The following is a 26,732-nucleotide window of genomic DNA, read 5'->3' on the forward strand; positions in this document are numbered from 1 at the left end:
ATGATTAAGGGAGTGGAACATCTCCCTTATGAGGAGAGGCTGAGGGAGCTGGGTCTCTTTAGCTTAGAGAAGAGGAGACTGAGGGGTGACCTCATTAATGTTTATAAATATGTAAAGGGCAAGTGTCATGAGGATGGAGCCAGGCTCTTCTCAGTGACATCCCTTGACAGGACAAGGGGCAATGGGTGCAAGCTGGAACACAGGAGGTTCCACATAAATATGAGGAAAAACTTCTTTACAGTGAGGGTGACCGAACACTGGAACGGGCTGCCCAGAGAGGTTGTGGAGTCTCCTTCTCTGGAGACATTCAAAACCCGCCTGGACGCGTTCCTGTGTGATATGATCTAGGCAATCCTGCCCCGGCAGGGGGATTGGACTAGATGATCTTTCGAGGTCCCTTCCAATCCCTAACATTCTGTGATTCTGTGATTCTGTGACAAGAGGACATAGCCTCAAGCTTCGCCAGGGGAGGTTCAGGTTGGACATTAGGAAGAATTTCTTTTCAGAAAGGGTTATTAGACATTGGAATGGGCTGCCCAGGGAGGTGGTGGAGTCACCATCTCTGGATGTGTTTAAGAAAGACTGGACATGGCACTTAGTGCCATGGTCTAGTTGACAGGGTGGTGTCAGGGCAACGGTTGGACTCGATGATCGCAGAGGTCTCTACCAACCTGGTTGATTCTGTGATTTTGTGATTCATGAAAATGAAAGACTGGACACAATGTTTAAGTGGGAAGCTGTGCGAGCCCTTTTACAGAACTCATAACCTGACTTCTCACTCTTTGCTGCCTTTTTTAAACAAATCTTTGCAGAACGAGAACATTGTCCCCACCCTGGCCCATACAACCCCAATAAGAAATGCAAGAACAGAAATAGGAAGCCCACATGGGAGGAACCACATTTCCCAGAACACTGAAGTGATCCAGGATAAACAAAACTATACCAAAAGGTGACCTCCAACTCTCATCTACTTTACCAGGGACCCTTCTGTTACCAGGGGGTAAGAGAAATGAGGTTGTTGCCCCTTAACTGACAAAATTCCTTCCTTCACAGCAAAAGAACTGATGCCGTCAGCACAGGATCCTTTTCTGCCCTGAAAGGTAGAAGTGTTTCCCAGAAAACCGGTTTCTTTCTCTCTATATAAATGTTTCCAAGTCTCCACATCTGTTGCTGGAACTAGAGGTCTGGGTTTCTCTCACATGACTTTGGATACATATTGCTCCTGTAGCCAGTGAAGCAGGGAGACAGAGTCATGGACAGACAGACAGGTGCCTTCAGAGGGCAACTCAGCCATCTGTAGAGCGCTCAGGGTGACTGCCCTCCTTGCTCAGGTACTGCAGGAAGAGCCTAACCTCTAACAGGAGAACTGTGAGCCTGAACAACATCTCTGGTTCTCTCCTCCTCTTGCTGATAGAGCATTGTACATAACATGGAGCTTTTCTGTTGTAATGCATGTTTGCAGCTGCTTGCTAGGGAGTTGTTTGTTCAGGCAGTGTTCATTCGGTGTGCTCCTCATGCATATATTTTCATGATCATTGATGAGAGAAGTCAGCACTTAATTTGTATACCTTATACTCATAAGGCCAGTCTCAGAGTCTCAGACAGAAGATTTGTATTTTGCACAGAACTGCTTCACACTGTTACAGAAAACTCCCTTTTGCCATTTTGGCCAATGTGTTGACCACAGTTTTGACCCCAAAGACCCCAGATGTAGATAGCTTTGTCAAAGATCACCAAGTCCCTTAAGAATAAAGGGAAAGCTGACCTTGAGTAAGGATTTTGAAGCCAAGTCACTATGGGGAGCCAACGCAAACAGATGATGGATCTGATGTGCTCAGGGTATCCCATACTGCTGAGAAAGCATGTTGTGGTCTCCCATGCTCCTAAGGATTTGAGTCTGTATAATTATTATATTGTATTGGTGTAGTTCACAGTGAAAAAAAAATTGGAGGTTTGTATTGCTATCATTATCCATGAGAACAGGATGGAGTCTCAGACTACTGAAAATGGTGGGAGATTTTGATTTGTGGAGTCACTATCAGCAGGGATTTCAAAAGCATTACTAAAACTACAAAGAAACGGATGAATAATACATCTGCTGGAAATTACAGTTGTGGGGAGATCAAAATTATTCACCAATTTGGAAAGCACGGAGGGTTAAATATTATGACAATTTATTTTGACATTCTCTAGAAGAAAGAGTTTCAATATTTTCAAAATAGGAACATTCTGACTTTGTATTTTGAAATACCATATTTGTTTTGAAACTGACACTACATTGTTCTGGATTTAACAAAAATGTTCCAGGTTGGCAAAGAATAAAATTTTTCTTCCTGCTGAGAAAAGAAAATAAACTATTAAAGTCATTAAAAGTTGTTTTGGCTTGTTATAAACATTGCCTCTGGAAGGTTTAGTTCAGCCACTAAACTTTCATAAAGATGACAAAATGTATCATTCCTACAGCTCTTTGAAAAAAAGAGGGACAAAAAGCAACTGGACATGCATACTTTTCAAAGACCTGATTCTGAGGTTTGTTTTTCCTTTACTACCCACTGCAGCATAAATTAAGTTGCTATGTTGTAAACCCAAGATAAGCAGATTCATATCACCTAGAGCACTGTACAGCTGTTTCTCCCTCTGTACATTTGACCCTATCATTTAGCTCCCCATATACTCCATAATGGTCGATAGACCCTGGTTCCTTCAAGAGGGATGTAAATCACTACCTACCTCGTGGAAGGATTTCAGTTACACAGCAAGGCTTCTTCTGCTTCTCAGTCTGAAAATTTGTGGCAGTTTCATTTAAATGGATCATAGAGTTTTATATTAAGTTACATACAACATGGAATAATGCAGTCAATACAACAGTTGAGATCTTATTTCTATGTTAAATTCAATTTATTCTCACAATGTCTCCACCAATTCAGCTTTCACTATGCTGCAGACTTAGGCATTAACAACGTATGAGGTTTATTTTAGAGGCTGCCAGGAGCAGAGAGCTGAAGAATCTGGACAGGTAAGGGGCAGGTACATGAAGCTCTGCTTGCCTGGGGACACAAAAAGTGATTTGGGGTTAACAGGAAAAGGAAATCTGAATCCGGTAAAATACCTAGCAATGAAGCAGCAACTCTTAGACTGTAAAGCCTAGTTCTGCAGTGGGAACTGCAATCTCAAAGTCATAGATTAGACAGAGCCCTGGATATCACAAGTGGCTCACAAAAATAGTTTTCTCTAATCCAAAGACTCTGGCTTAAGGAAAACTTAAGCTTTTAAAAGATGAAGGGCTAGATTCTGCAGTACAACTTACATTGCCTCAAGCCAGAAGGAGGAGGAGCACGACTTGAGGTAGGTCTCCATCACTTTGCAGTATCTGTTTTTGGAGCTCTGCCAGAGAAACTGAAGCTTTACTCAGTGTGCCCATACAGTCTGAAAGAACTACACCACTTTGGTACAGACACTTTCCCCTGCAGACTCCTAGCCAACCTCTTTCCATGGTCATCAGGACAAGTGGCACAGCTGCTCATGCTGATCCTGAATATCTCCACTTAAGCAGTGAGGCCATGGCCCCCATACAACGTCAAAATGGGGCTTTATTAAGTAAAAATAATTTATCCTAACACTGCAGCAAGTCCCTTTTATAAACAGAAAAAAAAATCCCCGTCTCGGGTTTGGTGTTTCCTGGACATTCTTTCCTGAGTAACTTTGTTCAGTTTTAAAATATTATTACTATTTGCATGAGTTGCAGTAGTGACCAAAAAACCCAGTTATGAGTCAAGGTTGTCCCCACCCCCCCATGTATGGCACTGCAGAGACCTAAAATACTGTCCCTTCCTCAAAGCATTTGTAGTCTGCAGAACCTTAAAAAACAGTGTATTTAGTTAGAAAGACAGATGAGGACAAACATGATGTTATGTCATGTCTAACATAAATGATGAAAATGAATCCAGGTAGACCCCTGTTCCCTTTTCCATTAGGAAGACTTGATTCAATTAAAAGCCAGCAAAAATAAAGTACACAGAAGACATCCTCTTATATTCAGACTAATGTGTGGAACTCACAGACGTCACTGAGTTTTTGTGGAAGTAAATAGCTTAGGAAGCTTTAAACAAGAATCAGACATTAACAAACACGCACAACATCTGTAATTTCCATACCAAGGATGAAAATTACAAGGAATGTCAATCATCTGGCTTGAAACAAATCAGCCAGTCAGCAGATACTCCCAGGAGATATGTTTCTTCACAGAGGAGAAAGAAAACGGAAGTAAAAGATCTTCATTTGAATTGCAAGCACTGGATGTTCAGCACTGACAGAAACACAATCCTAGAGAACACATGGATATTTTTCTGTTTTAGCAGGTAAGCACTTTGTATCAGAAAGCTATTCCCATTTCACACTCACTTTAACAGCACTGCTGTCCAGAGGGTTATTCATGATTCACAGGACTGTGGAAACAGAATTCAGACCTTAGTGTTTTACTGGAGAGCTTCAGTATCAACAGAGGCATTCTTGTATTGAATCCTGATGGGCTGGCAGTCCACCACTTTATCCAGTTTAGAGTCATGATTCTGCTTCCATTCCATTTGTGCAATTTATAGAGACTCAGCTTGTTTCATGTGTCTTAATACATCTCAGTCTGTATCAGAATAAATAACCATTGGCTGAAACCAAAACCCTATCACTCACCATCTCTTTCTTATGTACAGACTCCCACTTCCTCATTCTATTTGCTTTCTTTCCTACAATGTCTGTTTTCTTTCTCACATTTTAGTACCATCTCTTCTCCTTTCTTAGCCTTTTATCTTTCCTGCTTCTTAATTCTGCCTGCATCTCTCTACAACTGCAACTCTTACCCTGCTGGAGTAGCAGGTTGTGCAATTACTTGAGTTAAGTCTTCACACCTAAAAAGTTTTCCCACAAACATAATGGCAAACAGAAAAAAGAAATCAGTCATACTTGGACAACAGAGTTTTTAAGAGACATTATTGTGATCTATCATCCTCTATTTCTATTCTAATGCTTACCAGAGAGATGGTGGCAGGTTTCTTGTGAAGACTTTAAACTGTCCATTCCCATTCTGGGTTCATTTAACATACATTGTAATCACACTGCTGAGACAAATTCATTTGAAATGCATGTAGATTAATGCATCTAATTTTGTACTCTAGGTGTTCCACTGTAAATCAGTCTGGGCACTGGCCTTAGCAGTAGTTCTTCTGATAGACTTCAGCATCTGGTTCATTTGCTTACATTATGTTACCTCTTAATGAGTCCTCACATTTACTCAGTTTGCAACTCTGAAAATGATCAACTGCCAGCCTGCAAAGTCAGAACACCTGCCTAGTTTTTCCCTTTATACCACTGCCTAAACTCAAAATTTAGTTTTAAAATTTTGATGGTAACATTTGAGACCAGATTCAAGTCAGTTACCTTTCCAGTATTTCAGGTCTGTTAAGGCAATAGTGGTTAATATGATAAAAAATGCTTCATACTGCATTTTTTTAATAGCAATAGTGATGCAAGGTTCCATCAAGAACAACTGAAAACAATAAAGGGGCCAGTCTTATATACCTGCATAGCTACTTTTAAGGTTAGGGGTCCTTTTTTTTCTGACTGCCATCACATATACACAAACAAAACCAGGATACATCATTCCTAAATTGTTAGGTTTATTTAATTATAGCTTTGGGTGATACTTCCAGAAAAGTGTGTAGAGAGCCAATCTGCCTAACATAATAGAACTAAACAGACAAGGCAGAAGAGTTGAGAAATTAACGGGTTCCTCAAGTATCTCTGTAATATGAGTAGGATTTTCAAGAGAACATTTTGCTTATCTCCATTTCTGATTAAGAAAATGCTAAAACTCCTCCTGACTTCACAGAAAGGAAATTATGCCAACAGTGTGGACTTTTTACTACAAAAAAATAAAAGCCCCATAATGGTGGCAGGTGCTGAAGAGTTCAGTATGTTAAGTGGCAGGAAAGTCTTGAGACTCATGTAAATGGGGGTAGGAAGATCAAGAAAGGATGGATGAAGATGCAAGGAATAAATTGCAGCATGCAAGGAACAACTAAAGAATGCAAATACTACATAACAATAAGGAAGCAGATAAAAGTGGATATTCAGAGATATATTAGAGGAAGAGTAGAGAAAATTTAGAGAATTCCCATTAGAAACAGCAACTTAAAACGATTCAACCTGCTGTGAGAAATCAGCAGAAACCATAACTGGAGTCACATTCAGGTTGTCATTTCTGCATTCAGAAGTGCTTAAATCTGACCTATTATGCAGCTTTCCTAATCCTCATGTTAACATGCAAGAGCTGATACTCAGCCTCTTCTTAGCAATGCCTTCTTTGGATTGAAACCAAAGAATTCAGTTTTATTCTGCAAAGCAGAAAAATAACACATTCCATTTCTACTAAACTAAACAACAGTAGTATACTCTTCTTTATAACTCTGACTTGTATTGCATCTCTCCAGTCTTTGAGGAAAAGAAGGCCAGGAGGAAAAAACTTAAACTTACTCCCCACAGAACAAATAAATACAGCCAAATTACCAGCATGGAAAATAACTGTATGAGGCTTAGGTACCAAAGCTTACCCACAAATAGCTTACAGTGAATAACGCATACAGTTCAAAGTCAGTTAAAATAAGTGCCAGGTCAGTTATCAGGCAGCAGTGAATTTGCAAGGCTTTGAAACAAAATTCTTTTTTTGATTCTCCATCTCTGAGGTACAAATAACTGAACTAAGATGCAGATAGTAATGACTGAAGTGAAGTGTGGGCAAGAGCTGGCCAGTTCTGCAGTCTTTCAGTCCTACATCAAAACAGACTGGTGGTGCTGAAGAGGTAATAGTAACATGATAGAGCCAGCTTTGACTTTGTGAAACAAGTTCTTGACATCATGTCAGGTCCTAAAGCACTACTATGCCTCAGAAATGAAAAGGACTTGTCTTGGCTGAAAATTTCAGCAGAAAAGCGACAGACTAGGTATCTACCACCATGGGCCAGTTGCCTTGATTCCACTTTAATTTCAATAGAAAGAACACGTATTTGGCTGTCAGATTACAATCTTTGCATGACCTAAAACTTCCACTTTCTATATTCATACAGATGAATTCATCTGAAGGGAGGCTAGCCCTGAAGCATCTCCTCAGACTGCTGAACGCTGAGCTCATTTTCCAGCCCTGGAAATGTACCAGGGGTTCTCCAGCAAAGCCATTAGGTTGAGGGCATTTATGAAAGGAAAGGGAAAAATGAATGAACATCAGGAAGTACATGGAAATATATGGTCTTTCCCCACAACACTGCACCCTGCTCTTTATTTTACCTGCTCTGGTCAATGAGCCAAAGGCTCTAACAAGTAGTAAACTGCTGCACTGAAAATGCAGCCAGCTGATTATTCAAAGGAGCTCTAAAACTTTTCAGTCACTGCTTTCCAGGATTTGGTAGAAAAGTGGTTAAATTGCAACCTAAATTATTTTTTCCTTGATGTGCTTGTCCCTGTCAAAACATGTGTTGTTTGTATGAACACAGCTCAGGCAATTCTGGTTACCTTCAGTCAACACCTTACCCCTGGATGGCAACATTTTCTAGCGATCCAAGAACTGGAACTGTTATGAACAGTGATATTATATATGTTTCCATGCTGGAGCAGGAAAAACTATTTTTATACAAAGGCTTGGCAGGAAACATGAAAACAATTATTCTTAAATAATAATGAGTAAAGTATTCCAGGAAAGGTTCATCTTTAATTTCTGCTTTCCTTGAAAAAATAGGTGATTAATTTGCTGTTTAGAATTAAGAAATTAAACCTGAAAAAAAAATTATGGCACTTTATATTTTGAGGGAGGGTTTTGCTTATGTTTTTACTAAAACTGCATTAAGTTACATTTCTATTTGAGCACTGAAAAGCACCTGAAGTAAACTGCAGAAATTCCAAAGTTCACAGTATTAGGATCTTATTTTAACTGTTGCCAGTAGAAATATAAACTGCTTAGTTTCCTAACCATTTATAAAGAATCCAGCCTCACACAGACATGCCTGAAAAAGTCTGGCCCTAAGTAAATTATGCAAAGACCCTTGAAGTAGCATCATTCAATACGATTCCTTCACACAGAAGTACAGCATATTCTTCTAGGTGAGAAGCAGCCATCCAGCTACTGGTTTATACAGAAGCATGATAAAACATATGCCGCCTAATAAATAATCCATCAATAATACATAGCACTATGTAATAATTCAATGTTTCTAGTGTCCATATTAATTCATAGACAACAAGCAGACATTGAACTGTGGCACTTTTTCAGTGTTGGAAGACTTTGAAGAAAATTTAAAGGTAAATTATTTCTGCCAAGATTGTTCCTTCCTTGCATTCTGTTGGACATTACTAGCTTAGATAACTCTTCCCGCAGAATCCACACCAAGACAATTTGAAAACACTGAGCCAAGTCTTAGCTTTTCTTGGCTAAGAAAGAAGCACAAACTGCCTTACAATCATAGAAGTTTTTACCAGAAATCCAGAAACAAGAGGGTTTTGTCCCCACAAGTTTTACCATCATGAGGTTTAAGCGTCACATTTTGTATTGTGCTTGAAGATACTTAGTTGTATGCTTCTGTCTCCTCTCCTATTCCAGTGACTTAAGCAAGTGAAAGACAGCATTACTTTGCCTTGATAATCAATTGCACTACACATCTAGAAACAGGAAAATCCCAGTCCCTTTTCTCCCCTCAATACAATCAACATTTATGAAAAGGTACATTAATGACTACCATTAAAAAGTGTGTGTTGCCTTCAAACAGGTTTTCACATGTCCTGTTTGTTAAATCAGCAACCTTTCATATCGCTTTAAAAAGCTGTGTAAGTATTTACTTTATTAAAATATCTTAACTTATACATTTGTATTTTAGTAATCAATACTGCTTCCACTTCAATTAGTCTTACACGTGTATTGAGGTTTTGGTAAAGTGTTGTATTTATTTTTGGTAATGTTTACATTAAGAATCCATTCAAAGACATCTATTCTTCTTCTGAATAATAGCCTGGCTATTGTTTTTCTTTCCAACTCCTGTATAGGAATCAAAGAAGTGATCTATGACCACTGTCCAAGAACAAAAGACACTCAAAGATGCATCTAATCTAAACACCACCTTCTATGAATTATTTCTTAACATAGATAGTCTACAAGCACTCAAGTACAGTGTAAACATACCATTTCACATCTGGGTGGCCTACAACCTTAAATCCCTATAAACTTGATCCTTTCAGGAAGTCTTTGGATGCATAGGCGTGTAAGGACAGACAATTCTAAAGATCATATGAGGAAACCCGGAAAGAAGATTGTGATGAAGGGTTTGGGCTTTTTCCTATGTCTTCAAGCTATTTGTCTGTCAGTATGGGACCTCTCTTGGACAATTTGGGGCAGGAATTTACATGGCCTGCTGGAACACAGTCTCATACTTGATAGTGATGTGATCCATTTCCTCTAAAGTGGATTCATTCTAGCAAGCACCATATTGGAAATTATGTGTTAAAGTCTTCTGTGAAGAACTAGGAATAACAGAGAGACCATGGCTGAAATTTACTATTTTGGGGCTATTTTTATTGCATAAAGCAGAAACTATCTCATTGTGAGTTACAAAAAAAAGAGGGTTTTAATAAAATTGGACAACATTTCAAAAGCACCAATATCTCACCTACAACTTTTGGAAATGTCATCCGCATTAAAAACACTGAGCATATCCATAGAAATATCTAAGGGTTAATACATGCTTTTGAAACTAATTCTGGATGCCCATATGAAAGAAAGAGGTTTGATTATATCCAAAACCTAGTTTAGCTCATGTCACGTAGAAGGAAGAAGGAAGTAAAAAGACAAAAAAAAAATTTAAAAATTGCCCACTGTAATACTTAAATCACATTTTACTATCAAAAACAATAGGTATATTACTTGTATTTTCTTGTCTCTGAGTAAGTTCAACAACATTGTTCCTATTGTTAACATCACCATGAAAGTGCTCTCTAAAATGCCAGCTAGGTAAACCTTAATCTTACCTCTAATTCATCATCACTATCAACAAGCAACAGCCATAGAATAGTTACTGGTGAGCTCTAAAACAAACTACAGAGACACTCAAATCAAATGCTGTTCTGCTCTAATATATGCCTATTTAACCAGTACTTAATATGTAACCCCATTTTAACATGGATTGATATTATTTTAGATTATAGGGTAAACAAAATATGCTTGTTCATAGTTGTCTTGTGTCATATAATGCTGTTTTCATCCACACTGATTACAAATTTTCATCATAGTTAACAGATGCTAGACTGCAACTACAGATTGAACCATGAATGAATTAGGAATACAAATTTGTAGACTGACATATGCTGAGGTTCCAGACTTTAAAACTAGCAATGGATCCTATTACCAACCTTGATAATGTTCAGGAAATGGGCTGATGTTGCCATGTGGGCCTATCTTCATTGACAATATTTTGTTTAACTGCCAACTTCAGTTAGACTTTGAAAGTATTTGAACATTGATCATGAATGATTTCAGCATTTCACTGAATCTACCTGAATTTTAATCCAGCAATTTGAATCCAAACCCAGCTAAACCTCTGATTACATCTAAACATCTATCTAAATACAGAGTCTTCCACTAACTTGGAGCATCAGCAGCAACAGACTCATTAGTAACTGTCACTGTGAGCATCTTTGGCCCTGGAGGCACCAGGGAGATGAAACAGTCCTCTTCCTGCTGTAAACAGCATGAAAAGTAAACCTTTTGCTACTTAAATGACTATCTTCCTATTTCACAGAATCACAGAATCACAGAATCACAGAATGTTAGGGATTGGAAGGGACCTCGGAAGATCATCTAGTTCAATCCCCCTGCTGGAGCAGGATTACCTAGACCATATCACACACGAACGCGTCCAGGCGGGTTTTGAAAGTCTCCAGAGAAGGAGACTCCACAAACTCTCTGGGCAGCCTGTTCCAGTGTTCGGTCACCCTCACCGTAAAGAAGTTTTTCCTCATATTTATGTGGAACCTCCTGTGTTCCAGCTTGCACCCATTGCCCCTTGTCCTGTCAAGGGATGTCACTGAGAAGAGCCTGGCTCCATCCTCATGACACTTGCCCTTTACATATTTATAAACATTAATGAGGTCACCCCTCAGTCTCCTCTTCTCCAAGCTAAAGAGACCCAGCTCCCTCAGCCTCTCCTCATAAGGGAGATGTTCCACTCCCTTAATCATCTTCGTGGCTCTGCGCTGGACTCTCTCTAGCAGTTCCCTGTCCTTCTTGAACTGAGGGGCCCAGAACTGGACACAATACTCCAGATGTGGCCTCACCAGGGCAGAGTAGAGGGGGAGGAGAACCTCTCTTGACCTGCTAACCACACCCCTTCTAATACACCCCAGGATGCCATTGGCCTTCTTGGCCACAAGGGCACACTGCTGGCTCATGGTCATCCTGTTGTCCACTAGGACCCCCAGGTCCCTTTCCCCTATGCTGGTCTCCAACAGGTCTGCCCCCAACTTGTACTGGTACATGGGGTTGTTCTTGCCCAGATGCAGGACTCTACACTTGCCCTTGTTATATTTCATTAAATTTCTCCCTGCCCAACTCTCCAGCCTGTCCAGGTCTCTCTGAATGGCTGCGCAGCCTTCCGTTGTGTCAGCCACTCCTCCCAGTTTTGTGTCATCAGCGAACTTGCTGACGGTGCACTCTATTCCTTCATCCAAGTCATTAATGAATATATTGAATAGTACTGGTCCCAGTACCGACCCTTGAGGGACTCTGCTAGACACAGGCCTCCAACTGGACTCTGTCCCATTGACCACCACTCTCTGGCTTCTTTCCTTCAGCCAGTTCACAATCCACCTCACTACCCGATCATCCAGATCACACTTCCTCAGTTTAGCTGCGAGGATGCTGTGGGAGACCGTGTCAAACGCTTTACTGAAATCGAGATAGACCACATCCACAGCTTTACCATCATCTATCCACCGGGTTACGTCCTCATAAAAGGCTATCAAGTTGGTTAAGCATGACTTCCCCTTGGTGAAGCCATGCTGAGTGACCCTAATGATCCCCCTATCCTTGATGTGCCAAGAGACAGCACCAAGGACAAGTTGTTCCATCACCTTTCCAGGGATGGAGGTGAGGCTGACTGGTCTATAGTTACCCGGGTCCTCCTTCTTGCCCTTTTTGAAGACTGGAGTGACATTCGCTTTCCTCCAGTCCTCAGGCACCTCTCCCGTTGCCCACGACTTAGCAAAGATGATGGAGAGTGGCCTAGCAATGACTTCCGCCAGCTCCCTCAGCACCCGCGGGTGCATCCCATCAGGGCCCACGGATTTATGGACATCCAGATTGCTTAATTGGTCCCTGACCCAGCCCTCATCTACCAAGACAGATTCCTCCTCTATCCTGACTACTTCTGGGGCCGCAGGGGTCCGGGGCTCCTCAGGACAGCCTCCAGCAGTATAGACAGAGGCAAAGAAGGCGTTCAGTAACTCTGCCTTCTTTTTATCCTCTGTCTCCAGGGCACCCACCTCATTCATCAGTGGGCCTACATTGCCTCTAGTGTTGGTTTTACCTGCAATGTATTTGAAGAAGCCCTTTCTGTTGTCCTTGACCTCTCTTGCAAGGTTTAATTCCAAGGAGGCCTTAGCTTGCCTAGTTGCCTCCCTACATCCTCTGACAACAGACTTATATTCCTCCCAAGTGGCCAGCCCCTCCTTCCATGATCTGTACACCCTCTTCTTCCACTTGAGTTTGCCCAGCAGTTCCCTGTTTAACCATGCAGGTCTCCTGGTACCCTTCCTTGACTTCCTACCTGTTGGGATGCTCTGATCTTGAGCTCGGAAGAAGCAGTCCTTGAATGCTAACCAACTATCTTGGGCCCCCTTACCTTCTAGTACCCTGTCCCATGGGATTTCCCCTAGCAATTGCTTGAAAAGGCCAAAGTTGGCCCTCCTGAAGTCCAGGGTTGTGATTCTGCTAGCTATTCTGGTCCTGCCACATGAGATCCTGAACTCTACCATCTCATGGTCACTACAACCAAGGCTGCCCTCAACCTTCACCACTTCAACCAGACCCTCCTTGTTAGTGAGGATCACATCCAGCAGCGCTCCTCTCCTAGTTGGCTCATCCACCATTTGCATCAGAAAGTTATCATCAATGCACTGGAGGAACCTCCTGGACTGAGGATGGCTGGCTGAGTAGGCCTCCCAGCAAATATCAGGGTAGTTGAAATCCCCCATGACAACCAGGCCCTGTAATTGAGAGACTGCTCTCAGCTGCCTGTAGAAGGCCTTATCACCCTCCTCATCCTGATCCGGTGGCCTGTAATAGACACCCACAACAGTATCACCCCTGCCAGCCTGCCCCTTAATTTGCACCCACAAACTCTCAACTCGCTCCTGATCCGCCCCTGGACAGAACTCAATACATTCTAGCTGCTCACTCACATAAAGAGCAACTCCACCACCTCTCCTTAGTGGCCTGTCTTTCCTGAACAGGACATAGCCATCCATGACCACATTCCAGTCATGCGAGGCGTCCCCCCAAGTCTCTGTAATTGCCACTAAATCATAGCCCCCCGACCGAACATGGATTTCTAACTCCTCCACTTTTCAATGCTGGATTACTACCAGCTTTCTTAACACCACATTTCCACTCATAGCAAGTTAGCGTAAAACACTATCATGAGCAACACTGTGTGATATCTACTGGTTTTGCCAGGTTTACAAGGCCCAAACCTGTCCTAGATAACCTAGGCTAGCACAAGGCAGGGTTTTTTCCCCCATTGACAACATACTTCTTGTCTTTTACTGATTTCTTTGTAATCTCTCAATTACTTAAAAACAGCTAATTATTTTTTTTTAAATGGAGTTAAAGAGGTTGTCCCTGCAAAGCACTTCAGCTCCTTTGGGAGAATGTGGACATTTCTCATGTTTTTTTCATAAATGTGGGGCAGCCCTGGTGGTAAATGAAGACACTCTACACTGGAGACAGAGTACAGCAACTTTCTTTCAGGTAGTCTAACATAAAAGAACAGTAACATCCTTTGATGGTCATACTCTTTATGAAAAATATCCCAGTCTAGCAGCAGAATATTCTCAGTCAATTTGTAGGTAATGCATAAGCCTCTGGCACCAGGGACTCATCTGGGAGGAAGAGGCAAGCAGATACAGAAGGTCTCTTTTTAGCCAGATATGGAAGGTAGTATTTGTGATACTCTGTGTTATTTATGATATTTATGATGTCAGAACTGAATGAAAGAGAAGGAGAAATATCTGTCATCATACGGTTGGCAGTGCAACCTATGTCATCTGTGGTAGGTTAGCCTTGGTCAGAAGCCAAATGCCTACCCAGCCACTTGCCAACTACTCCCACCCAACAGGACGGGGTAGAAAATATAATGAAAAATCTCATGGGTCCAAATAAAGACAGGGAGATTGCTTAACAGTTACCATCACAGGCAAAAGAGACTCAACTTCGGGCAAATTAATTCAATTTATTGCCAATTAAAATAGGCTTGGATAGTGAGAAACAAAGACAAATTAAAACAACACTTTTTCTATGATGGTCTACTTCCCTCAGAAATTTACAAGATCATCCCTGAGGAGATGCCTTGCCTTCACACTCGACAGGAGCCACCTCCAGAGGTTGTGGATTGTTCCCTCTCTTCCAATTTCTTTGTCTCTTCCCTGGTCCCTAGTGAGGTATCCCAGCTTCTGGGCTTCCTTACCTTCTAATTCCTGACTGTCAGCCCCAGTATCCCAGCATCTGAGCAACCAGGCAGTAATACATTTGCCTGGCTGGCAGATACAATATTTCCACATATCTCAAAGTTCGCTCAGGGATCAGGTGATTTCTGCCTATAGAGTGACTCCTGTTACCTCCTTCTCCTGTTTCCTTGCCGAAGGACCAGCTTCCTGATCAGGGTCTTCCTTCTCCCTTACTAATCAATGCTATGGAGCTGTCAATTTCTTCTTCTGGTTTTTCTTTTTGACTATGGGGGTGATTACTGTAGATAGGATTTAGGTCCCTGGCTTAACCATGGTGTCCTCAGATGTAGAGGCTCTCCTTCCTCTGCTCTGATGGAGCTGAAGAGAGGCTCAATAGTCACAGTCACAGTGCTAGAAACTGATGGGTCTCATTCAGGTAGGCAAGGCACTCTTCTGTCAAGTGGTGCACCGATTCAACGGGATTACATGCCTGTTCAGGCATAAAATCCCAGGCTTTGGAAGGTGATAACTGCCCTAGGCACCTGCCCAAATCCTCCCACATATACTGCCACCCAAGGATTGACCATGTTAGGGCACATTTCTCTGTCAATTCACCAACAAGTTACTTACTCTTATACCTGGATAAAATCGGGTTCCACATATCCAACAATGTCAGATAATAGGATCACAGAATCACAGAATCACAGAATCACAGAATCAACCAGGTTAGAAGAGACCTCAGGGATCATCGAGTCCAACCATTGCCCTGACACCACCCTGTCAACTAGACCATGGCACTAAGTGCCATGTCCAGTCTTTTCTTAAACACATCCAGAGATGGTGACTCCACCACCTCCCTGGGCAGCCCATTCCAATGTCTAATAACCCTTTCTGAAAAGAAATTCTTAATAATGTCCAACCTGAACCTCCCCTGGTGAAGCTTGAGGCTGTGTCCTCTTGTCCTATCGCTAGTTGCCTGGGAGAAGAGGCCGACTCCCACTCCACTACAACCTCCCTTCAGGTAGTTGTAGACTGCAATAAGGTCACCTCTGAGCCTCCTCTTCTCCAGGCTAAACAACCCCAGCTCCCTCAGCCGTTCCTCATAGGTCAGACCCTCCAGACCCTTCACCAGCTTGGTCGCCCTCCTCTGGACTCGCTCCAACACCTCAACATCTTTCTTGAAGTGCGGGGCCCAGAACTGAACACAGTACTCAAGATGCGGCCTCACCAGTGCCGAGTACAGAAGGACAATCACTTCCCTAGACCGGCTGGCTACACTATTCCTAATAGAGGCCAGGATGCCATTGGCCTTCTTGGCCAGCTGGGCACACTGCTGGCTCATGTTTAGCCGGCTGTCGATCAGCACCCCCAGGTCTCTTTCCACCGGGCCGCTTTCTAACCACTCTTCCCCCAGCCTGTAGAGCTGCATGGGGTTGTTGTGGCCGAAGTGTAAGACCCGGCATATGTTCTTGTTGAACCTCATGCCGTTGGTCTCAGCCCATCTATCTAACCTGTCCAGATCCCTCTGTAGGGCCTTCCTACCCTCCAGCAGATCGACACTGCCACCCAGCTTGGTGTCATCTGCAAATTTGCTGAGGGTGCACTCAATCCCTACATCTAGATCATCTATGAAGATATTGAACAGCACCAGCCCCAGAACTGAGCCCTGGGGGACACCAGGGGATCAAACAGTTTACAGTGACAATGACTTGTCAATATTTTAGAAAGTGTGAAGTTAAATGCCAAAACCACCGTTATTAATATTGGCTTGTAAAGGGGGGCAGTCAGGAAAAATTTCATCACACTATGCATCCTGAAAGCTCTATTGCCCTATGCTAAAAGGGTTTTATTAGATATAGAAAAAGAACTGACTTGCCCTCTGTCATGCACTGGGCTCACAGCAGAGAATCCAACCATATCTTCACTGACAAGTGTCCAAACTTTCAGGAGAAGTAATTCTACCAACACTTAAAATTCATAGTTCTACAACAACCCATAAAGCGATATTAATTAAGACCATAAAACATTGGGAAGGCTACGGAAGCAAAGCGGTACATAGTCCATCACCAACTGTTATATTGAAAAACAGCATGTGCACTAATATAACCCTTCCTTCCTGAAGTTCCTCATACATTTACACAAACCATTGTCTGTACGAGTTTGAGAGATCGTTAAATTGCAAAAGAGCATTTTCATTTCCAACTATTTATCTAACACGTCTCTTCTCCAATAATCTCAAAGTAACTTAAAATTAGGGGTTTCGTTTGCGACTTTCATTTGCTTTGCATTACCCACACAGATGCTGGCAAGTCAGTTACATGCTTTGTCTTGATGCATCATCCCAGGGGATATACAGGAGATTTATCCATCTTGCAAGATTCTCACAAAACCTGATTGATGCTTGTTAAGTAATATAAACCCAGTGGCCTGCATAAACATGATTAGACACTGTCTCCCACAGCATCCTCACAGCTAAACTGAGGAAGTGTGGTCTGGATGATCGGGTAGTGAGGTGGGTTGTGAACTGGCTGAAAGAGAGAAGCCAGAGAGTGGTGGTCAATGGGACAGAGTCCAGTTGGAGGCCTGTGTCTAGCAGAGTCCCTCAAGGGTCGGTACTGGGACCAGTACTATTCAATATATTCATTAATGACTTGGATGAGGGAATAGAGTGCACCGTCAGCAAGTTCGCTGATGACACAAAACTGGGAGGAGTGGCTGACACAACGGAAGGCTGCGCAGCCATTCAGAGAGACCTGGACAGGCTGGAGAGTTGGGCAGGGAGAAATTTAATGAAATATAACAAGGGCAAGTGTAGAGTCCTGCATCTGGGCAAGAACAACCCCATGTACCAGTACAAGTTGGGGGCAGACCTGTTGGAGACCAGCATAGGGGAAAGGGACCTGGGGGTCCTAGTGGACAACAGGATGACCATGAGCCAGCAGTGTGCCCTTGTGGCCAAGAAGGCCAATGGCATCCTGGGGTGTATTAGAAGGGGTGTGGTTAGCAGGTCAAGAGAGGTTCTCCTCCCCCTCTACTCTGCCCTGGTGAGGCCGCATCTGGAATATTGTGTCCAGTTCTGGGCCCCTCAGTTCAAGAAGGACAGGGAACTGCTAGAGAGAGTCCAGCGCAGAGCCACAAAGATGATTAAGGGAGTGGAACATCTCCCTTATGAGGAGAGGCTGAGGGAGCTGGGTCTCTTTAGCTTAGAGAAGAGGAGACTGAGGGGGGACCTCATTAATGTTTATAAATATGTAAAGGGCAAGTGTCATGAGGATGGAGCCAGGCTCTTCTCAGTGACTTCCCTTGACAGGACAAGGGGCAATGGGTGCAAGCTGGAACACAGGAGGTTCCACTTAAATATGAGGAAAAACTTCTTTACGGTGAGGGTGACCGAACACTGGAACAGGCTGCCCAGAGAGGTTGTGGAGTCTCCTTCTCTGGAGACATTCAAAACCCGCCTGGACGCGTTCGTGTGTGATATGGTCTAGGTAATCCTGCTCCAGTAGGGGGATTGGACTAGATGATCTTCCGAGGTCCCTTCCAATCCCTAACATTCTGTGATTCTGTGATTCTGTGATTCTGTGTTGAGTATCTTTCTACACAGTCTCTTCACATCAAAACTAATTTCTGCTAGAAGAGCTATCACCTGAATTCCCTTAAGAGTACAGTTTATTTTCGTAGTGTAATTTTTGCCTTTTGTTACTCCAATACTTTTCCAATCATTGTTTTTATACAAAGCCATGATCAATTTTTGCCTTCTCCTTTCTCTTTGATTATCAGCCACTTTTTAAAACTTTATCATCCTTAATTTCATAGCTTAATAGATTTTCTCACTGAACTCTCCACTGCATTTGGACACTCAATTTCAGAACATCCTCCATTCTCCCTCAGGCAGGACTGTAACCTCTTCCCCTGTCCTGTCTTAAATCCCAGCTTCCCTCCAGATTCAGAAATAGGAATTCCCTTTCTTCTCAGTAATACAACAGACTCCCACTTTCTGTAGCAAAGGAGACTGAACTTCTAGTTAGATCACCAATCTGATTTTGGGAACACTTGCTTAGATACAGCACAAATAGGGTCCTAACTCCATGCCTGAGAAGAGTCAGCCCATCCCAGAAAAGTCCCCAGTACCCAACAACCCAGTCCTGGCTCAGTGTAACCCCCTATAATTTCCAATGTATCATTCCCAGATTAAACTGAAGTCAAATTTAGTTCCCAGCTCCTTTTCTGATACCTTGAATTTAGTTAAGCTAAGCTGTTCCTGTCTGCTGTGATCAATAGCAATACTGAAAATAGAGCAGGAAGAGAGCAATTTAGCCAGGTGTTCCTTTGTAAAGGCTTCCTCTTTACAGTGAGTCAGAGCAGAGTACAGGTTTGACACAATGTGGCTGATAATAAACCTGTGGGTAAATTAAAGGCTTTGTTTAGCACATTATTGCAAATATATTCACATTCACTCCCAGTTCTCTCAATTAAAAGAATGTTCTTAAAAGGCTTTTGTTTTTTTGCTTAGCTGGATACTTGAATAAAACAGACTAAACAGCATATCAGAGCAATGTTAATGCATGCGTTCGTTCCTGTTTGTATACAGATGACCAAATTCATAGCACTGCAGTTTCACTGCAACTTACTTGTGAATAAATTTGCTAGATTTGCCATTTTTAAAAATCATTTAATTAGGACAATTCAAATAAAATGTCTTGTCTTTTAGTTCTGCAAGCACATATAAAACATGTGCAAGACCTATAATGCTTTTTGTTTCAGCCAGCTGTTGGGCACAATCCAGACTACACAAAGCAATAGCCAGCCTGTTTTACAATCGGAACAGCCCACCCAGCCCTAAAAAGGAGCCTCCCATACTTGATTACCTGCATAAATGAAGGATGTGTAAAAACCTACCTGAAAAACACATTGTGATTTCCAAAGAAATTCCATTATTAGCATTTAATAGGTGAGAAGTTCTGACAAGAAGTTCAGAGTAATGCTGTTGGGCAGATTCTGAGACAAACAATTGAACTAAAGAGAGTAGCATAATGCTTGGTAAAGGCTTTTAGTCAAAATTTCAAGTTAAAATGTTCCACATATCCATGGAGTCGGAGATCAAGTAAATGACCTAATAGGAAAACTAAGGTTTGTACCATCAAAGTACCTAGTTTTGGTGCTTAATGTAGGAGACTCATTTCCTTTGGCTCTCTGTATGGACAGCCTCAAGAGCGAGCACCAAAATCAGGTGAACAATAAGACACTACTACAGAGGGACAAAAATACATGAAGAAAGCACAACATTGCCTAAAGCTGCAGGGCACTTACAAAATGACCAGGGATGCTGTCACCTAGATTAATTTTATCATAGTTAGTTTCTTCAGTGTACTGAAAAAAACATATCCAAATCAGTCCTGAAGCATTCCATTATTCATTTCAAATGATGCATATAGAAAGATGCAGATGAGAAGCACATGCACAAATCTGAAATATAATACCATTTCAATTCTGCCTTATTTGTTTCATTTCAATGCTGATAGCTTTCCAAATGTGCTATCTACACACCCTTCTAGGGACACAGTCTCTGCTCCAAATAGATTGCAATCAAAGACTGCAAGAAAAATAAATGATGAAAGGAGATCTACTGATTGCTTTCAGATTGTTACTTGGACCAGATTAGCTACCTGACTTATAAAAATCATAACTGGGGGTTTTGAGGAGCGATACAGTCAGGGAAAGACCAATATTATAGCACAGGGCTAAAGGAGAGCATCCCAGTCACAGCAATGGACAGAAAGAATTTAGGGAGAGAAAGGGACAAAAAGAAGTCTGATAGATCCGAATGACAACAGAATAAAAAGGCAACAGAAGCTAAGTAGGTAAGGAGACAACTGTCAAAGGCCTTGAAGGAATATGTTTAAACAATAGATAAGAAAGAAACAAAGAGTAAATAGAAGGATTAAAAAAGTCATTATCAATCTAACAGACAAGACAGAAAGAGCCAGCCCTCACCATTTGAACAAGATTCATTGAAATGGAAAACCAGACATAAAGACATTGCAAAAATCAAGGCGAAAGTCAAAGCAGCCTCAAAATAGGAACTATCACAACAATGGAAATGTGGATAGACTATATGTGATAGAACTGTAGTTGACCATATCTTAGTGAATATCTACAAAGAACTGGTAAACTCTAGAAGAAAAAAGCACCTGTTCGCATTTTGTACAGTCTTTGACTGTCCAATACACATCTGCACTGTTACTCTGGCAATATAAAAAAACACAATCACACTGACTTGACCATCAGCAAGTCTGATGTTTTAAAAAACAAACAAGTCTGTGTAATATCAGTGCCCTAGCTTTCAACAGCAAAGATCAGAACAAAGTGTACAACTGAGAATGCCAGGTTGTAATCATAAGACTATGAAAAAAAGTCAAGTAATCAAAACCATTCGATAATTTGAGGTTTCAAATTATCAGGAGACATCCTTAGTGAAACACATGAAATTTTGTCACATTTCACTTCCAGATCACATTCTGAAACCAGAATTCTTCACTCCCTACTTTGGTTATAAAATCTGTGTATGAAACATTCCTTTAGAGTGCACAAAAGCACAAAAACATGAATGTCATATACCCATATAAACCAGTTAGTAATTAACATTTACTTCAGCAAGAGTTAACACCCCAGATTAAGCTGGCATACATCTTCATATCCTCTTTCTGAGATCTGCTCTACCATCTTGCCACTTCTTTTCCTTCATTAGACAAGTAAATATGGAAATTACATGTAGCCTGAGTTGCACAATTCTGAAATGCCTGACTGCAGGACAAGAGGGAGAGGATGGGCAGAGAGGTCACACTCAGAGCCTTACCTTCCAATTAGCAGGAACTCCCCAAGCACTCCCAGGCGCCTCATAGCGATGAGGATCCCCCTCACTGTCATTCCCTCACAGAAGCAAACCACCACTCTAGCCTTGGGTAACCTTTCTCGCAGCTTGCGGAGCAGGCGATCAAAGCTCTTTTCCCCAGCATTGCTGTAGATCTTGTCAGAGTGAGCAATGCAGAGACCCTCTTGGGCAGCAAGCTCTTTGAAGGCTTCCATTCCACTTTCCCCATAATTTCCTGTTTTTAAAAAAAAAAAAAAAAATTAATGCATTTAACCAGTTCAGGGGAGTTGTGATGGGAAAGAGATAGTTTTCCTCAAAAAAAATCAACTAGCAGAAGGAAGAGCAAAGGAGGTCCACCAAGGTGAACACAGGCAGAGTTCAATGGAGCAACAAGATATCCACATATCAGTAGGTCTTAACTGACCTGAAGACTGCAAGTTTCTTTTCTTACATTGACTTACCAGTGGATATTAAAGGCAAACAAGGGATGGATAGAAAGGGGACAAAGACAGCTCAGACAGTAAGGATAGTTTTATTAACATTTCTATGGCAGAAATCACAGTTGTGTTCGTCTGGGAAAACAATCACAGTAAAGAGAAAAAAGGTTTCATTCCAGGCTGTTCTGTACCACATGCAGTCCATGCTCATAAAAGTGAATGAAAGATGGATGTGAACTTAAAACACACTGATCTGGTAGCATTTTGAAAGCCACTTATACTAATCTGACTGACCGTTTACCACTTTTGAAAGCCACTTACTCTAATCTTAACTGAGAGTTAAAATTTAGGCTTGATGTTTCTCTTGAAATAGGAGACTTTCTATCTGTAAGAACTTTGGAAATAACTCTTCCTAATATAGAAATATTTGAACTTCGTGGTCCAGACAGTATCAAAGCTGATTCTCAAGTTCCCTTCATTTTTCTATTTATACATTTTGGAAGCCAAATGAACAGCTTTACAAAACTCAGACTGCTTTCAGCTATGGAGACAGGTGAAATCTCAAGTTTTCTTTGAATATTTTATGCCTGCCATAAGCACAGAATTTATGATGAACATCAATCAGGCAAGAGGAGCAGATGAATTACAAAAAAAATGTCTATTAACAGAAACAAGAAATGGTTCAAAAAGAGGAGCACGAATTTTATGCTATCCACATTCGTAATGTTTGCTTAATTTATTGAGGAAGTAACATCAGATATGCTGATCACTTCTAGACCCAGACCTTTTCAAGACAGGGGTGACTGAAGAGGTCCACCTTCCCCCTCTGCAGTGACAGTTTGAAATAGCAAACTGCAATGAGGAAGACTTCTGAATCAGCCTAACTTGCTCCACAAAAAATATCTCGACAACTCGAAAGGCTACCAGAGAGAAAATTCAGCAAGAGACAGTTCAGGCATTCTTTATAAATCTAACAAAAATAAGTGCATTTTTCCAGAAATGTGGATCATTTGCAGCAGATCAGGCACACTGTGACAGTCATAGTCATACTAGAATGCAGCCAAACCTGCCAGGTCTAGTGTCAATCACAAAACTCAAGTCCCACAGCCTTTTGCACTGAACTGCCCTAGTTTCTCACCAATTTTCATCACAGTGGAATGGCCTCTTTTCCAATTTGCGACTCAACACCAGATACAGCAAGCAGGTCAGTCTGCTTTCTTGTCTGTGAGCCAGACACACTCCAGAGCAGGAGTGAAGCCATGGCCCTACATGGCTGCAGGGAGGGGAGAAGAGAGAAAGAGCTGTGTCTAGTGGGAACACACCACCAAGCAGCCCCCACTGTGGGCTCAGCACTGCAGCCCCGTCCCGTGACCCTGCGCTTGGGTAAAAGGTGTGGCCTTATATAGGGTTTGTCATATGCTGAGAAGGACACAAGTGGAGACATTTCCATATACTTATAGGCCATAACCTGCAGTCACAAAGGGATTTACTCTAGGACCTGAGGCTGGGCAGTCTGAACTGTACTGCTTTTATGACTTGCCTCAGGTCCCAGACTGAATCAGGACAGCCTCATCGCTGACATGCCATTAGCAAGCACCTTATGCTTTAGAACGAAATTAGGATATGTTTCCCAATTTCATGTGGAACTTTATGCAATGCAGACTCATTTGAAACCAGTAGGATTACTCTGAAAGTCTTACCTAAGGTAAGCCAGGGGACTAAACTGAATCTTCTTAGATGTTTAGGTAATGCATATTAGAAAATAAATGTAGGTTTCCTACCTAAATATTAAGGTAGGATGGAATTTTCTCATACAGCAGTACAGCACTAACTCTGCAGTGTAATTCAAGTTAATGATTTCAACAAATGAAAAATTAAATCCACTTAGAATGATTTTTCCCAGCTTTAATTTGGATGGAATAACAATTACCTCAAACAGTCACACCTGCCCTAACAGTATAACAGCCCACCAAAATATAGGCTAAGAGGAAAATTGTTGCCTATAAATTCAGTAAGTGTGATAAAGAGCCTAGAAGGAAAAAAAGCTAATTAAGATCAAGAACAACACTGACAGAAGATGAAATAAGCAAAACACAAGGCAGAAACAATCTGAAGCTTTCTAACCCTCATATGAAATTAGTGGAACAGCTTTCTAACAGCAGTACAAAGAAAGAGATCGGATGTTTGACTAGCACTTGCTCAGCTCACAAAAGCATTATATAATGTAGATGTTTGCAACAGCCAGAGACAAGACTCGATTACCCAGGAGGTCCTCTGAAAGTCTGTTTGCTGTGCTCCCAAAGCAAGACAGCATGCTGCACACTTTCTCCCTCCTGGGGAAAGGATCAGGGAGAAAATGAATGTGTGACAGATGTTAGATACATTGTTTAATGCACTCAGCTACTGGGGTAAGCACAATGTAAGGGCATATATAGAACAGAAAACACTAATTAATTCTGCACAACAGCCAAGAACATATCCATCTGTACCAGCTTGCTGGGTTACATCCATTTCAATCCACACACAGGCAACAGCTGAGAGGGGAAACTTGTAATGAAAGAAATCTGCACGAGATGGTAGCCAGTGAAGTTACAACATGGCCATGGGCTAAGGACTTTTTCCTTTGAAAGAGCCATAGAAGAAAAGATCCAATCTTATCTGCAACTGCCTTTTGTTGCCAGAATCAGCTGTGAAAAGCCAAAGACTTTATTATTGTGAAGCTACAAACAACTGATTTTTGTTCTGACCTGCATCTAAAACTAGGTGAGGCAGTAATATACTTTGAGCCCCACAATACCTTGCTAGTTTTAACAATTTTTTTTTTTTAGCTCTGTTCAACTTGTACCCTATTCAGAGAACCAGATATTTTCCTTGTATGCTTCAAGCAGACTCTGTACAGCAGTGCAAAGGTAAATTCTAACCCTATCATGGCTGCAGTTTTACTAAGAGGATTTTCATGACACTTCTCTCAGTGCCAAAGACAGCTTTGCTTCGGCACTGTAAAAACCCTAGACAAGGCCATTCCTGAGAGGGATCCACATATCTGAAGATGCTGGTGAGAGCTACATGTACTGGGAATTATTCTCACTCATTACATTCCATGCATTAAATATCTTAACAAAAATATTAAGATGCTGTAGTAAAAATCAAAGATGTTATCTTGATCAACAGAGGACAAACAAAAGAAGAAAGTACCAAAAATTTAGCCTCATAAATTGCTCCTGTGAGACAGTATTACATTCGTGTCACGGCTACACTGGAAGTAACACTATTTGCTTGTATTAACACTTGAGCACTGTGAAGAGCAGAACCCAGGAGCTCCATCTAAAAGGTTTATACTCTTCTTTTTCTTATAGCTGTTTGGCAAATTTACCCCCATTCTCTCTGTCAAGAGAACCATTTATTTTTCATTTATGAAATGAAGTAGAAATGTAGCCTCAGCAATCAGATGCTTATGAGAATCCTGGAGATCGCCTTCTTGAGAGAGGCACAGAGCAGCTGTGTGGGTCTTCCCAAGCCACATGACAGAAAGTGCTGTGTTTTCAGGGGACTTATAATCAAAACAGTGTGACCCACATAAATCAAAGTCTGATTTTATTCAAGGATAGGGATTATTTGTGGGGCAGCATAAGGTAATATGAACTGTTCATATTTGTGCTGCAGAGAACATCCCCTTTAAATATAGGCTAGCACCTGTTTAAAAAAAAAAAAATCTTAAAGAGAAAGAAAAACATAATGCTGAAGAGGAAGACTCAGACTGTTCTCTCTCACTCTGCTTTCAGTGTGAACAGAAAATATCAACTACTTTTTCTAGACCGCTTCAGAGAAACACCTACAAAAACAACAAAAATCCACAGCAAAGGACTGTGCCTGGAAGAATGCTCCAATGCACTTAAATAACAAAAGGCAGGGAGCAAGAGATACTTCACCTACCTGGGCCATGAGCAATACCTTCAGATGAGGTCACCTATCCCTTGCCATTAGGGGCTTATTTGCTGCATTTATTCCTATAAACAGCAGGAGTAACCACAATCTAGATTAAAGGTGAAAACAAAAAAACATATACCCTGCAAACATATAGCGAAAGAAGTGCACCAATAAGACAACCACAAAATCTTGCTTCACTGCAGGATACTAGAGAGGCAAGTCATATGACAGGAAGATCTCCCTTTTCACAAGTAACAAGTGAGAAACTATTCCCGGTCCTCCTCTTTCCTCTCTCAACATTATTATTTGTTTGTTCACCTCTCCCAAGCTTGTAGATACATTGCTGGAGTTATGAAGTTTATTTCAGTGTTCACTATTGATTCACTATAAAACATCTCCACCACTGGTTGCCTCCACCACTTGCTGAATGAGGAGGGTAGTGTAGTGTCAGGGGATGAGGAAAAGGCAGAGGTGCTCAATGCCTTCTTTGCCTCTGTCTTTAATGTCAAGACCGGTTGTCCTCAGGAGACTAGGTCCCCAGAGCCTCCCCAGTTAGGGACGAGGGGCTGTGTGAACCCCCCGTAATCCAGGAGGAGACCGTTAGTGACCGTTAGTGCTGTGCCAGTTGGACACCCACAAGGCTATGGGCTCGGATGGGATTCACCCCAGAGTAATGAAGGAACTGGCAAATGAACTTGCCAAACCACTCTCTATTATCTACCGGCAGTCCTGGTTAACTGGAGAAGTTC

General features: G+C 41.7%; 1 protein-coding gene across 3 annotated transcripts in view; it reads right to left on the minus strand.

The window, feature by feature from the left end:
* The window catches only part of GRM1 (glutamate metabotropic receptor 1), a 220,941-nt gene that overhangs the window by 158,033 nt on the left and 36,176 nt on the right, over positions 1–26,732 (minus strand). For all 3 annotated transcript variants that reach the window (XM_068395764.1, XM_068395779.1, XM_068395773.1), the window contains exon 2: positions 21,605–21,854. In XM_068395764.1, the coding sequence (XP_068251865.1) occupies positions 21,605–21,854 (250 nt within the window). The remainder of the gene's footprint in view (positions 1–21,604; positions 21,855–26,732) is intronic.

Source organism: Nyctibius grandis, chromosome 1 (assembly GCF_013368605.1).
Source record: "Nyctibius grandis isolate bNycGra1 chromosome 1, bNycGra1.pri, whole genome shotgun sequence".
Classification (NCBI taxonomy): domain Eukaryota; kingdom Metazoa; phylum Chordata; class Aves; order Nyctibiiformes; family Nyctibiidae; genus Nyctibius; species Nyctibius grandis.